The sequence below is a fragment of the Pinus tabuliformis genome, chromosome 5_1 (genome assembly GCF_031772625.1).
Source record: "Pinus tabuliformis cultivar Carrire ecotype Pingquan chromosome 5_1, CPIR1, whole genome shotgun sequence".
Classification (NCBI taxonomy): domain Eukaryota; kingdom Viridiplantae; phylum Streptophyta; class Pinopsida; order Pinales; family Pinaceae; genus Pinus; species Pinus tabuliformis.
Genome location: NC_142305.1, coordinates 510,221,847 through 510,234,301, shown reverse-complemented (window position 1 = coordinate 510,234,301; position 12,455 = coordinate 510,221,847). Strand labels below are relative to the sequence as shown.

Sequence of the window (12,455 nt, the reverse complement as noted above, 5' to 3'; positions counted from 1 at the left end):
CGGTATGGATATGCAGCTGCTCGTGGATCTTTCACACAAGAAACTGCAGCTGATGCTACTGATGCTTAAAAGAATTATAATGTAAATTGTTGAGCCTGCCTTCGAGCCTGCCTTCTCTAGTAGCTGTTCGATCCAGACCCATAACCTGAAATCTAGAAAGCCAGCTAACTGTAAGACTTTCAGTCATTGATACAGGCAAGTGCATTTAATTTAATTAGCATTGAGCGGTCAATTAATGTTTTCGCCAGAAAGATTAATATTACAAAAATACAGGTACGGAAATATGATGTTAATTAAGCAACAAGGTTGGTGTTCATACAAAATATACTCAAGCTCCTGACTCGTAACATTCTTCCAACAAATACAGACAACTTTAGAGAAAGACAACTTTTGAAACTTGAATGATGCACAATATGTGTGTTGTTTTGAGTTATCTGGGAATCATTTTAAGCATTTTCAAACTCAAATGATGCAATGTGTCTATGTGTTCTCCCCAGTAAGAAACTCTTCATGCTATAGCAGGAGATATAGTGGAGTAAGTTTTCTGTTTGCCTTGCCTAAATCTGAATACAACAGAAACGAAAACAAAAATCCATCTGGTTGTCCACTGATATTCTGTTTTCAACATTGCAAACGAAAGATTCTGCCGAAGACTCTATACCCTGATGTCTGTTGATTCCATGGAAGTGCCATCAACAATTTCGCATATACTAAAAGTACCAGCTGAGAGCTCCAGTGCTTCTTTACATAGTACGAAGTGGAGGATTTAAGGATGGGCTTTAGGCAGAGTACATCAGCTGAACTTAGGGAGCCTGATGAAATTCCATTGGCTCAATCCCTTGTTTGCCATGGGATACAAGAAGACTTTAGAGCTTGATGACGTACCAAGTGTTGCAGGCAAGGATACTGCTGAAGAGTCATATCGAGGACTTGAAACCAACTGGTGCTGCCAAAAGGTCGAGACAAATATACAGAACCCATCAATGCTAAAGGCCATCCTGTCATCTGTTTGGAAGGGAATGATAATCAATGCTTTGTTTGCAGCCATATTTAGCTGTGCAACATATATAGGTCCATATCTGATAAACTTGTTCGTAGAGTACTTGGGAGGAACAGAGCATTTTTCCTATGAAGGCTATGTGCTGGCCTCTGTTTTCTTTGGTGCAAAGATGATTGAGTCATTGGCCCAGAGACAATGGTATTTTGGAGCCCAGCAGCTTGGGAAACCATATATCTACGTAGGCTCCAAGAGCTGAGAAGGGTTGCCTATGCAAACAGAAAGATCATAGCATCATTATTCTCTAAATCATAGAACATCATATGTACATCCACACAGTCATCTAAATGATTTAAGTAGGCCTAAAGCAACCAGAGATTGTAGAAAATATGACAGCCCCATAAGAAAGAAAAGCCTAAAAGGCAAGTTACTAGGAATTGGATTCAGATGTACATACAGATCTGCCAGATTTAATCCTCAACATGAGATATGCCATATTAATCAGTTGACTCCATATTCCAGAGCCAATGTTTGGAGCCTGATGAAATTCCATTGGCTCAACCCCTTGTTTGCCATGGGATACAAGAAGACTTTAGAGGTTGATGACGTACTGCCCTGGACCAAAACTATTGGTGTGAACAACAGCAGAGTTTGGAATAAATGACCGCATTGCACCAGTTATCTTCCAACGTAAAAGAGGGCATAAAATTTGCTTACTGTCATTGCATCATCCCCTATGCCAGCCATCGTCAGGAGAAGACCTGCAAAGCACGATCATGGTGTAATTCCATTTGTGATTGCTTGAGAAAATCATAATCTAGGTATAGACACCAATTCAAAAGAAAAAGATCACTCCTGTTGCCTGCATATCAACCCTAGTTCTGCGTACAATAGATAAAAACTGACCAAATATTCCGACAACTAACCTGGAATGCCACCCGCAGTTTCTGAGCAAACCAGGGTAAGAAATATGTGATCTAACTGAGAGCCAACCCTTATAGGTTATCAGTCCATGTGCATAATAATCTTATCAAATCTAAGAGCGTGATATTTTGCTATTGGGTGTCTAACGGCTCAAGTAAACTTGAATATTTTATCTTACAGAGAAGGCATACACATTAAGAAAACAATGATTTATAAAGCTGTATATAAGTGATCCAAATAACACTAATTCAAAAGCACAGCTTACTCTTGATAGCTTGAATTTGTGTTCAGCAGAGAAGCGTTGCAGCTATAAGAAAATGAATTTCTAAATTTACTTACCTTGGTTTGGAAATTAACCTCCGGGGCTTGAAGGGGTAATCTGGAGGAAAGTGGATCATAACAAAGAAAACCCCTCCGGCGTAAGGGCTCTCAGTTGGGCCCATTATGGTTGCCTGCCAATGAAATAAATCTTCGCCAACAGGCCCTGCACTGCAGGAAGTGGGGGGATCCCTCTGCAAGTCCTGGAGTTCTTTTTGAATGCGCTTGCTGGCCATGTCTTACTGGAGTTCCTTCAGCAAATACAACCAAAAAAGAATCAGTTCCGCTCAGATCCAGTTAAAAATCCATAAAGCAAACCACCCCTTTCCCCAACTCGCAACAAAGTCCCCCGCAATTTTCCAAAAACCCAATAACCTGCGGGGCTGTGAAAATGGAGATGCTATTACTAACATCGATATAGAAAAATAAGTGCTTGCCGGTTAGACTGTTGAGCAAAGGTGATTTGTGGAGGCAAATAATGAGTGATGGATTGGCAAAGATGGAAAACCGTTTTGCAGTTGTAAAGAGAAATTGATCAATTTCATGAAGACATAAGGGCACGTAGCACAAATATTGCCCAACAAATTGGCAGAGATCCTGAGCAGTCTGACTAAACAGATTCATAGTAGCAGATAAGATAAAGATCGGCTGCACCAAGGCTAACTAGAGCTAAGATGAATCGATGATCAGCTCATCCGGAGACGGTTAGAAACTGAAAAACAAGTTCAGCATAACACAGAGGCAAAGGAAGATAATGAAAGCAGAAGCCAAAGAGATTCACTGGTAGATAGAACGAGTGAATCAAATAAGGGGCGGCCCTTGCTAAGTCAAAATAGAACACAATACCCACATGACAGAGCATGTACATTAGTAACCTATTGGGCATCTAAATAAGGAGATCTTGGTCATAAATGAAAAAATATATATATCCATAAAATAAAGCATACAATATAGCTTGAAGTGATTTGAACAGGACTGTCAAAACATAAAATCGCATCTTAATCATACATACATCCCACTCACATCAAACCCAGTGCCCAAATAGTTTGGCCAATAGTAGGCCAAGAAATATTGAATGGGGATGTAGGTGGAGGTTTTCGAGGGATACAAATAACCTCTGGGTTCTTCCAGATTTGGCGAGCATCTGGAATAACCAGTGAATTACAACTTTACTGCACTGCAATTGGTGCATTGATCTTTGCAGCGTTAATGCTTTTTGCTGGTTGGTTCCATTATCACAAAGCTGCCCCAAAATTGGCTTGGTTCCAGGAAGTAGAATCCATGTTGAACCATCATTTAGCAGGGTTACTAGGACTTGGATCTCTATCTTGGGCAGGACACCAAATACATGTCTCTCTACCCATTAACCAACTTGTAGACGCTGGAGTGGATCCTAAAGAGATACCACTTCCTCATGAATTTATTTTCAATCGCGATCTTTTGGCTCAACTTTATCCCAGTTTTGCTAAGGGAGTGACCCCATTTTTAACCCTGAATTGGTCGGAATATTCAGACTTTTTGACTTTTCGTGGAGGATTAAATCCAGTAACGGGGGGTCTGTGGTTGACCGATACTGCGCATCATCATTTGGCTATTGCAGTTCTTTTCCTGATAGCCGGTCATATGTATAAGACCAATTGGCGCATTGGCCATAATCTCAAGGACCTTTTAGAAGCTCATAAAGGTCCATTTACGGGGGAGGGCCATAAAGGTCTTTACGAGATCTTAACTACCTCGTGGCATGCTCAGCTAGCTGTTAACCTAGCTATGTTAGGATCTTTAACTATTGTTGTAGCTCACCACATGTATTCGATGCCTCCCTACCCATACCTAGCTACTGATTATGGTACCCAACTCTCTCTGTTCACACATCATATGTGGATTGGTGGGTTTATCATAGTTGGCGCTGCTGCACATGCAGCGATTTTTATGGTAAGAGACTATGACCCGACTACTCAATACAACAATTTATTAGATCGCGTTCTTAGACATCGTGATGCAATTGTATCACACCTCAACTGGGTATGTATATTCTTAGGTTTCCATAGTTTTGGTCTGTATATTCATAATGATACTATGAGCGCTCTAGGACGTCCTCAAGATATGTTCTCAGATACTGCTATACAATTACAACCTATCTTTGCGCAATGGATACAAAACACTCATGCTTCAGCACCTGGTTCAACAGCTCCTGGTGCAACAGCGAGTACCAGCTTAACCTGGGGAGGTGGTGATTTGGTGACAGTAGGTTCCAAAGTGGCTTTGTTACCAATTCCATTAGGAACCGCGGATTTTTTGGTACATCACATTCATGCATTTACTATCCATGTGACTGTTTTAATCCTACTTAAAGGTGTTCTATTTGCCCGTAGCTCCCGTTTAATACCTGATAAAGCGAATCTGGGTTTTCGCTTTCCTTGTGATGGACCTGGTAGAGGAGGAACATGTCAAGTATCTAACTGGGATCATGTCTTCCTTGGTTTATTCTGGATGTACAATGCAATTTCGGTAGTAATATTCCATTTCAGCTGGAAAATGCAGTCCGATGTTTGGGGTAATATAAGTGATCAGGGAGTGGTAACTCATATTACGGGAGGAAACTTTGCACAAAGTTCCATTACGATTAACGGGTGGCTCCGTGACTTTCTATGGGCACAAGCCTCTCAAGTGATCCAATCTTATGGTTCTTCATTATCTGCATATGGTCTTTTATTTTTAGGTGCTCATTTTGTTTGGGCCTTCAGTTTAATGTTCTTATTCAGCGGCCGTGGGTATTGGCAAGAACTCATTGAATCTATTGTTTGGGCCCATAACAAATTGAAGGTTGCTCCTGCTATCCAGCCCAGAGCCTTGAGCATTGTACAGGGACGTGCTGTAGGAGTAGCTCATTACCTTCTGGGTGGAATCGTCACAACATGGGCGTTCTTCCTGGCAAGAATTATTGCAATAGGATAAAGGCTAGGAGGATTTGAAAAGTATATGGCATCAAGATTTCCAAAGTTCAGCCAAGGCTTGGCTCAGGACCCAACTACTCGTCGTATTTGGTTCGGTATTGCGACCGCACATGACTTTGAGAGTCATGATGATATTACCGAAGAACGCCTTTATCATAAAATTTTTGCTTCCCACTTTGGTCAGTTGGCAATAATCTTTCTGTGGACCTCTGGTAATTTGTTCCATGTGGCTTGGCAAGGCAATTTTGAAGCATGGGTACGCGATCCCTTACATGTAAGACCCATTGCTCATGCAATTTGGGATCCTTATTTTGGTCAACCAGCTATAGAAGCCTTTACCCGAGGAGGTGCTCCCGGTCCGGTCAATATTGCTTATTCCGGTGTTTATCAGTGGTGGTATACCATTGGCTTACGCACTAACGAAGATCTTTATGCTGGAGCTCTTTTCTTGCTATTTCTTTCTGTCATCTTTTTAATAGCGGGTAGGTTACATCTACAACCTAAATGGAGACCAAGTGTTTCATGGTTCAAAAATGCCGAATCCCGTCTCAATCATCATTTGTCAGGACTCTTCGGAGTCAGTTCTCTAGCTTGGACAGGGCATTTAGTTCATGTCGCTATTCCTGAATCAAGGGGAGTGCACGTCAGATGGGATAATTTTTTGGATGTATTACCGCATCCCGAAGGTTTAGGACCACTTTTCACAGGTCAGTGGAATCTCTATGCTCAAAATCCTGATTCTAGTAGTCACTTATTCGGTACCTCCCAAGGGGCGGGAACTGCTATTCTAACTTTTCTCGGAGGATTCCATCCACAAACTCAAAGTTTATGGCTGACTGATATGGCTCATCATCATTTAGCTATTGCACTTGTTTTTTCAATTGCTGGTCATATGTATAGAACCAACTTTGGGATTGGTCACAGTATGGAAGATATTTTGGAGGCACATGTTCCTCCAGGAGGCCTATTAGGACGCGGACATAAGGGTCTTTATAACACAATCAATAATTCTCTTCATTTTCAATTGGGTCTTGCTTTAGCTTCTTTGGGGGTTATAACTTCCTTGGTAGCTCAACACATGTATTCTTTACCCCCTTATGCATTCATAGCACAAGACTTCACCACCCAAGCTGCATTATATACTCATCATCAATACATTGCCGGGTTCATTATGACAGGAGCCTTTGCTCATGGAGCTATATTCCTCATTAGGGATTATAATCCAGAACAGAATAAGGATAATGTATTGGCGAGAATGTTGGAGCAGAAAGAAGCTATAATATCTCATCTTAGTTGGGTTAGTTTATTACTAGGTTTCCATACCTTGGGACTTTATGTCCATAATGATGTTATGCTTGCTTTCGGTACTCCAGAAAAACAAATCTTGATCGAGCCCATATTTGCTCAGTGGATACAATCTGCTCATGGTAAGACGTTATATGGTTTCGATATACTCCTATCTTCAACAAGTGGTCCATCATTCGATGCAGGTAAGAGCATATGGTTACCCGGTTGGTTAAATGCTATTAATGATAATAATAATTCATTGTTCTCAACAATTGGTCCTGGAGACTTTTTGGTTCATCATGCTATTGCTCTAGGTTTGCATACAACTACATTGATCCTAGTTAAAGGTGCTTTGGATGCGCGTGGTTCCAGGTTAATGCCAGATAAAAAAGATTTTGGTTATAGTTTTCCTTGCGATGGTCCGGGACGGGGTGGTACTTGCGATATCTCGGCCTGGGATGCTTTTTATTTAGCAGTTTTCTGGATGTTGAATACTATTGGATGGGTTACTTTCTATTGGCATTGGAAGCATATAACATTATGGCAGGGTAATGTAGCACAATTTAATGAGTCTTCCACTTATTTAATGGGATGGTCAAGAGATTATCTATGGTTAAATTCTTCACAACTTATTAATGGATACAATCCTTTTGGTATGAACAGTTTATCTGTTTGGGCGTGGATGTTCTTATTCGGGCATCTTGTTTGGGCTACTGGATTTATGTTCCTTATTTCCTGGCGTGGATATTGGCAGGAACTGATCGAAACTCTTGCATGGGCCCATGAACGCACGCCTTTAGCTAATTTAGTTCGATGGAGAGACAAGCCAGTAGCCCTTTCCATTGTTCAAGCACGATTAGTTGGATTAGCTCACTTTTCCGTAGGTTATATATTCACTTATGCAGCTTTTTTAATTGCCTCTACATCAGGTAAATTTGGTTAATTCTTCTTCATCAATTTCTCTGTGGGGTATTGTCATTGATACAATGACAATACCCCACAGAGAAAAAGTAATCAACATAATATTACTCCATCTAAAATCTGATCTATATTTTGATTCCTGGTAGGTAACTGAACTATTATGGCGAGAAAGAGTCTCATTCAGAGAGAGAAGAAGAGACAAGCACTGGAACGGAAATATCATTTAATTCGTCAATCTTTGGAGGAAAAAAGCAAAGTGTCATCATTGGATGACAAATGGGAAATTCATAGAAAATTGCAATCTTCACCACGTAATAGTGCACCTACACGTCTCCATCGACGTTGTTCTTCGACTGGAAGACCTAGAGCCAACTATCGAGACTTTGGATTGTCCGGACACATACTCCGTGAGATGGCCCACGCATGTTTATTGCCCGGGATAAAAAAATCGAGTTGGTAGGAAAAGAAAAAAGTAATTGAAGTTTCTTGTGATAATGGGATATAGTACCCCTATCCCTATATAGGGATAGGGGTACTATATCCCATTATTGTTTTGTGTACCCATTCTGATTATGATATAAATCAATGGTGCGGAGTAGAGTAGTCTGGTAGCTCGCAAGGCTCATAACCTTGAGGTCACGGGTTCAAATCCTGTCTCCGCCAGACCAGAACATACGAAGTATTTTGGTCCGGAAAGGATTGCTCTCTCACTTATAAATTTATAATTGAATTATAAGTGAGGAAAATAAATGATCAATACATGAACTATTCTTTTTCATATTCCATGTGAAGGGCGGGTAGCGGGGATCGAACCCGCATCTTCTCCTTGGCAAAGAGAAATTTTACCATTCAACCATACCCGCATTTCAATTATATGAATATATAGATATTCATATAATTGAAATGGAAAATACATATATGTTCAATCCCATTCGTAAGTAGATACCATTTTTGAATGGTCCAATTATTAATTCAATTACGGATATGGAAAACCCCTCCTCCTTGGGCCTGAAGTAAAAGGCCCTTCAGAAAAGCTATAAAGCCCTCTGGGAGGAGGGGGAGGGAGTGTGAACCTAAAACATCTAGAACATATCTAAGATATGAAAGAATTAAGGATACCTACAAAAAGGACTGATCCGATCCATAATGATACACCCGAAAATACAACATTTTTGCTACTTGACCAACCATCGGGAGAGGCAAGTGCAACAGGTACACCAATCACTAGTAAAAATGAAATAGCAATTAATGCAAACACAGCCGATTGGAAAGCAATAGTCATGGTTGTGATCTTACAAGCTCCCAACAGATTGAATAGACTATACCATCCGATCCCCAATTTTCAATTCTGATCAAATGCACTATGGAAAGGATTTGACCATAAATTGATCGAGCTTTCAAACTTTTTCAATTTGATATTTGAGTGTGAGAGGAGAGGGAAATTCGTTTCTTTTTTTTCCATTCCAGATGATGAAAAATCATCATATGTCACAGGTATAGTTGGTATCGACCCGACTTTATGCTTATAGTTAGGGATTATACGAAGGGGTAGAATAGAAGTTGTCCCCGGGAGAGATGGCCGAGTGGTTAATGGCTCCGGTCTTGAAAACCGGTATAGATAAAAAAACTATCGAGGGTTCGAATCCCTCTCTCTCCTTTTGTTTTTCAACAATTGCATTTACCGGTCCAATAAAAAAAAAAAAGAGAATAGCTCGGCTGTATATAGCCGAGCTACAAGGATCCAGTTGGAAAAAGAGTATTTGAAAAGACTCCTATCCCGCCGATATGGGAGATAGATGTAATGAAATTGAATCGATTTTTCTTCCATCTGGTTTGATCTATTGTTTCAGTTAAGAGGAGTCATGGAAAGGACAGGTTCGAAATCACGATCAATCCCTTTCTCAAATCCTGCTGCAGCTGCACGAGCCCTTCCCGCATGCCACAAATGACCTACGAAGAAGAAAAATCCTAGAACGAAATGGGAGGTGGATAACCAACTTCGGGGAGAGACATAATTCACCGCATTGATTTCGGTAGCTACACCACCCACAGAATTTAAAGAACCTAAAGGAGCATGAGTCATATATTCTGCTGAACGTCGTTCCTGCCAAGGCTGTATGTCTTTTCTCAACTTGCTCAGATCCAAACCATTAGGGCCCCTTAGGGGTTCCAACCAAGGAGCACGGAGATCCCAAAAACGCATCGTTTCCCCTCCAAAGATAATTTCTCCAGTCGGAGAACGCATAAGGTATTTACCTAAACCAGTAGGTCCTTGGGCAGACCCCACACTAGCTCCAAGACGTTGGTCTCTAACTAAAAAAGTAAACGCTTGAGCTTGAGAGGCTTCTGGGCCGGTGGGCCCATAAAATTCACTGGGATAAACGGTATTGTTGAACCAAACAAAACAACAAGCAATAAAACCAAAGAGGGATAGAGCCGCTAAACTATAGGACAAATAAGCTTCTCCGGACCATACGAATGCACGGCGAGCCCATGCAAAAGGTTTGGTTAAGATATGCCAGATACCACCGAAGATACAAATGGAACCTAACCATACATGTCCTCCAATTACATCTTCTAGATTGTCCACGCTAACGATCCATCCTTCTCCTCCGAAAGGAGATTTCAGTAAATAACCAAATATAGCACTTGGGTTAAGTGTCGGGTTCGTAATTTTTCTTACATCTCCACCGCCGGGAGCCCAAGTATCATATACACCTCCAAAATACAAAGCTTTTAGCACTGGAAGAAAAGCACCAACACCTAGCAAGATTAGGTGAATACCCAAAATTGTGGTCATTTTGTTTCTATCTTTCCATACATAGCCAAAGAATGGAAAAGATTCTTCTAAAGTTTCGGGTCCTATGAGTGCATGATAAATACCACCAAAACCTAAAACCGCAGAAGAAATTAAGTGAAGTACCCCAGATACAAAATATGGAAAAGTGTCCACGATTTCCCCACCAGGACCGACTCCCCATCCTAGAGTAGCTAGATGGGGAAGCAGAATCAATCCTTGTTCATACATAGGTTTTTCCGGTACGAAATGAGCCACTTCGAATAGGTTCATTGCTCCGGCCCAGAATACAATTAATCCGGCATGAGCCACGTGAGCCCCAAGCAATTTACCCGACAAATTGATAAGTCGGGCATTACCGGCCCACCAAGCGAAACCAGTGGTTTCTTGATCACGACCAGCTAAAGCTATAGTTCCATTAAAGAGCGTTTCCACGGGGTAGGACCTCCTCAGGGAATATAAGGTTTTCATGAGGCTGATCTTGAGCCGCCATCCAAGCACGAATACCTTCGTTCAGGAGAATATTTTTTGTGTAGAAAGTCTCAGATTCAGGATCTTCTGCTGCACGGATCTCCTGGGAAACAAAATCATAGGCACGTAAGTTTAGAGCTAGACCAACTACTCCAATGGCACTCATCCATAAACCGGTCACTGGCACAAATAACATGAAGAAATGTAACCAACGTTTATTGGAAAAAGCAACCCCAAAAATCTGGGACCAGAAGCGGTTAGCAGTGACCATGGAATAAGTCTCTTCGGCTTGAGTCGGGTTAAAAGCACGGAACGTATTTGCACCATCACCATCTTCAAATAAAGTATTTTCCACGGTAGCACCATGAATAGCGCATAGAAGAGCAGCACCCAATACTCCGGCAACTCCCATCATATGAAATGGATTCAAGGTCCAATTATGAAAACCTTGAAAGAAGAGGATAAAACGGAAAATAGCTGCTACACCAAAACTAGGTGCGAAAAACCAACCGGACTGTCCCAATGGATAGATCAAAAATACAGAAACAAAGACAAACCTCCACAGACCACGTCACCTAATACATCGAATAATATAATATCATATTCGTAAAATGCATTTAATTCTTTTAACAACTTTACAGTTTCTCCCACCACATATCCTCCACACCCGTCTCCTGCGGGTGGACCCCCTGCTTCCACACAATCCACCCCTCCATAACCCTTGTGAATTACATCTTCGGGCCAAATATCCTCATAATGATAATCCTTGGATTGTAAAGTATCTATAATTGTAGGTATTAGAAATCCTTTAAGAGTAAAAGTACTATCGTGTTTGGGATCACACCCAATCTGTAACACTTTTTGACCACGTCTTGCTAGAGCGACTGAGATATTACAACTAGTTGTTGATTTACCGATTCCGCCTTTCCCGTAAACTGCTATTTTCACCGCCAATCCTCCTTTATCTAAATCTAAAAGTTATCTCTTTATTTCAAGGTTCTATATAATCGAATTATTCTTTTTTTAAGTAATACCTAATATTGAATGGTAGCAATAATTATAGATCCTATTGTATTTATAGGTCAATACCTCTAGGGTGGGGTGTCCAAGAGTTGATAAAAAACCTTATTGAGTTTCTCGTTTATACACTGATGATCATGGGTCGGTCCAAAGAACAAGAATCTTGCCCGTATATGGGAACCCTCCGTTGTTCCTCAGTAGCTCAGTGGTAGAGCGGTCGGCTGTTAACTGATTGGTCGTAGGTTCGAATCCTACTTGGGGAGATCCGTTTTATTCAAAATAAAGCTCGTTTTTACCATTAGGAGTAAGTCAAACGTTACCTGTCCTTGTTCATAATATATGAATGCACAATCGCCACAGGATCAAGATAGGATCCCGGTCGTCCGGGAAAGGCAAAATGGAAACAACGGTCTCTTCGAAATACTGAAAAGTTCGGAGAAACAAATCCATTGTTCTCCTGATGTGATGACATTTCGAGAGCTGAAGGTGAAGAGGCCTCTATTTGCTCGACCCGTTACTAGTCACTCGACCCGTTACCAGCTGTTAGAACTATAAGTTTGTTCTCTGGAAGTCAGAATTGGATCCCTGCATGCTGTCAATCTATTTTCCCTCGGATTTGGAAGAATCTTTCGTTCTATAACCCTGATCTAAATATAATAATGAGGAAGATTTATAGGAGGTCAGACACAAATATGCTGGTTACTCTCGGACGTACCGGGTATCATTTTCGATAAATGACCCTTTGTGAAGACTAAGTTCCATAGCT

General features: G+C 41.0%; 1 protein-coding gene and 3 non-coding genes across 4 annotated transcripts; 3 read left to right on the top strand and 1 right to left on the bottom strand.

Moving 5' to 3' along the window:
• Positions 1-338: 338 nt before the first annotated feature.
• On the bottom strand, positions 339-2,475 carry LOC149165735 (ubiquitin-conjugating enzyme E2-16 kDa-like). Its single transcript, XM_089429916.1, has 5 exons — positions 2,332-2,475; positions 2,187-2,228; positions 1,924-1,978; positions 1,455-1,758; positions 339-1,266 (listed from the first exon to the last, which is right to left on the bottom strand). Exons 1-4 carry the CDS (start codon positions 2,473-2,475, stop codon positions 1,676-1,678), a joined length of 324 nt encoding a protein of 107 aa, XP_089286042.1. The 3' UTR covers positions 339-1,266; positions 1,455-1,675.
• A 5,515-nt stretch (positions 2,476-7,990) lies between these two features.
• TRNAM-CAU (transfer RNA methionine (anticodon CAU)) lies at positions 7,991-8,064 on the top strand. The gene has a single exon. It is a non-coding gene; the product is annotated as a tRNA-Met (tRNA).
• A 906-nt stretch (positions 8,065-8,970) lies between these two features.
• Positions 8,971-9,058, top strand: TRNAS-UGA (transfer RNA serine (anticodon UGA)). The gene has a single exon. It is a non-coding gene; the product is annotated as a tRNA-Ser (tRNA).
• Positions 9,059-11,880: 2,822 nt separating this feature from the next.
• TRNAN-GUU (transfer RNA asparagine (anticodon GUU)) lies at positions 11,881-11,952 on the top strand. The gene has a single exon. It is a non-coding gene; the product is annotated as a tRNA-Asn (tRNA).
• Positions 11,953-12,455: the final 503 nt, after the last annotated feature.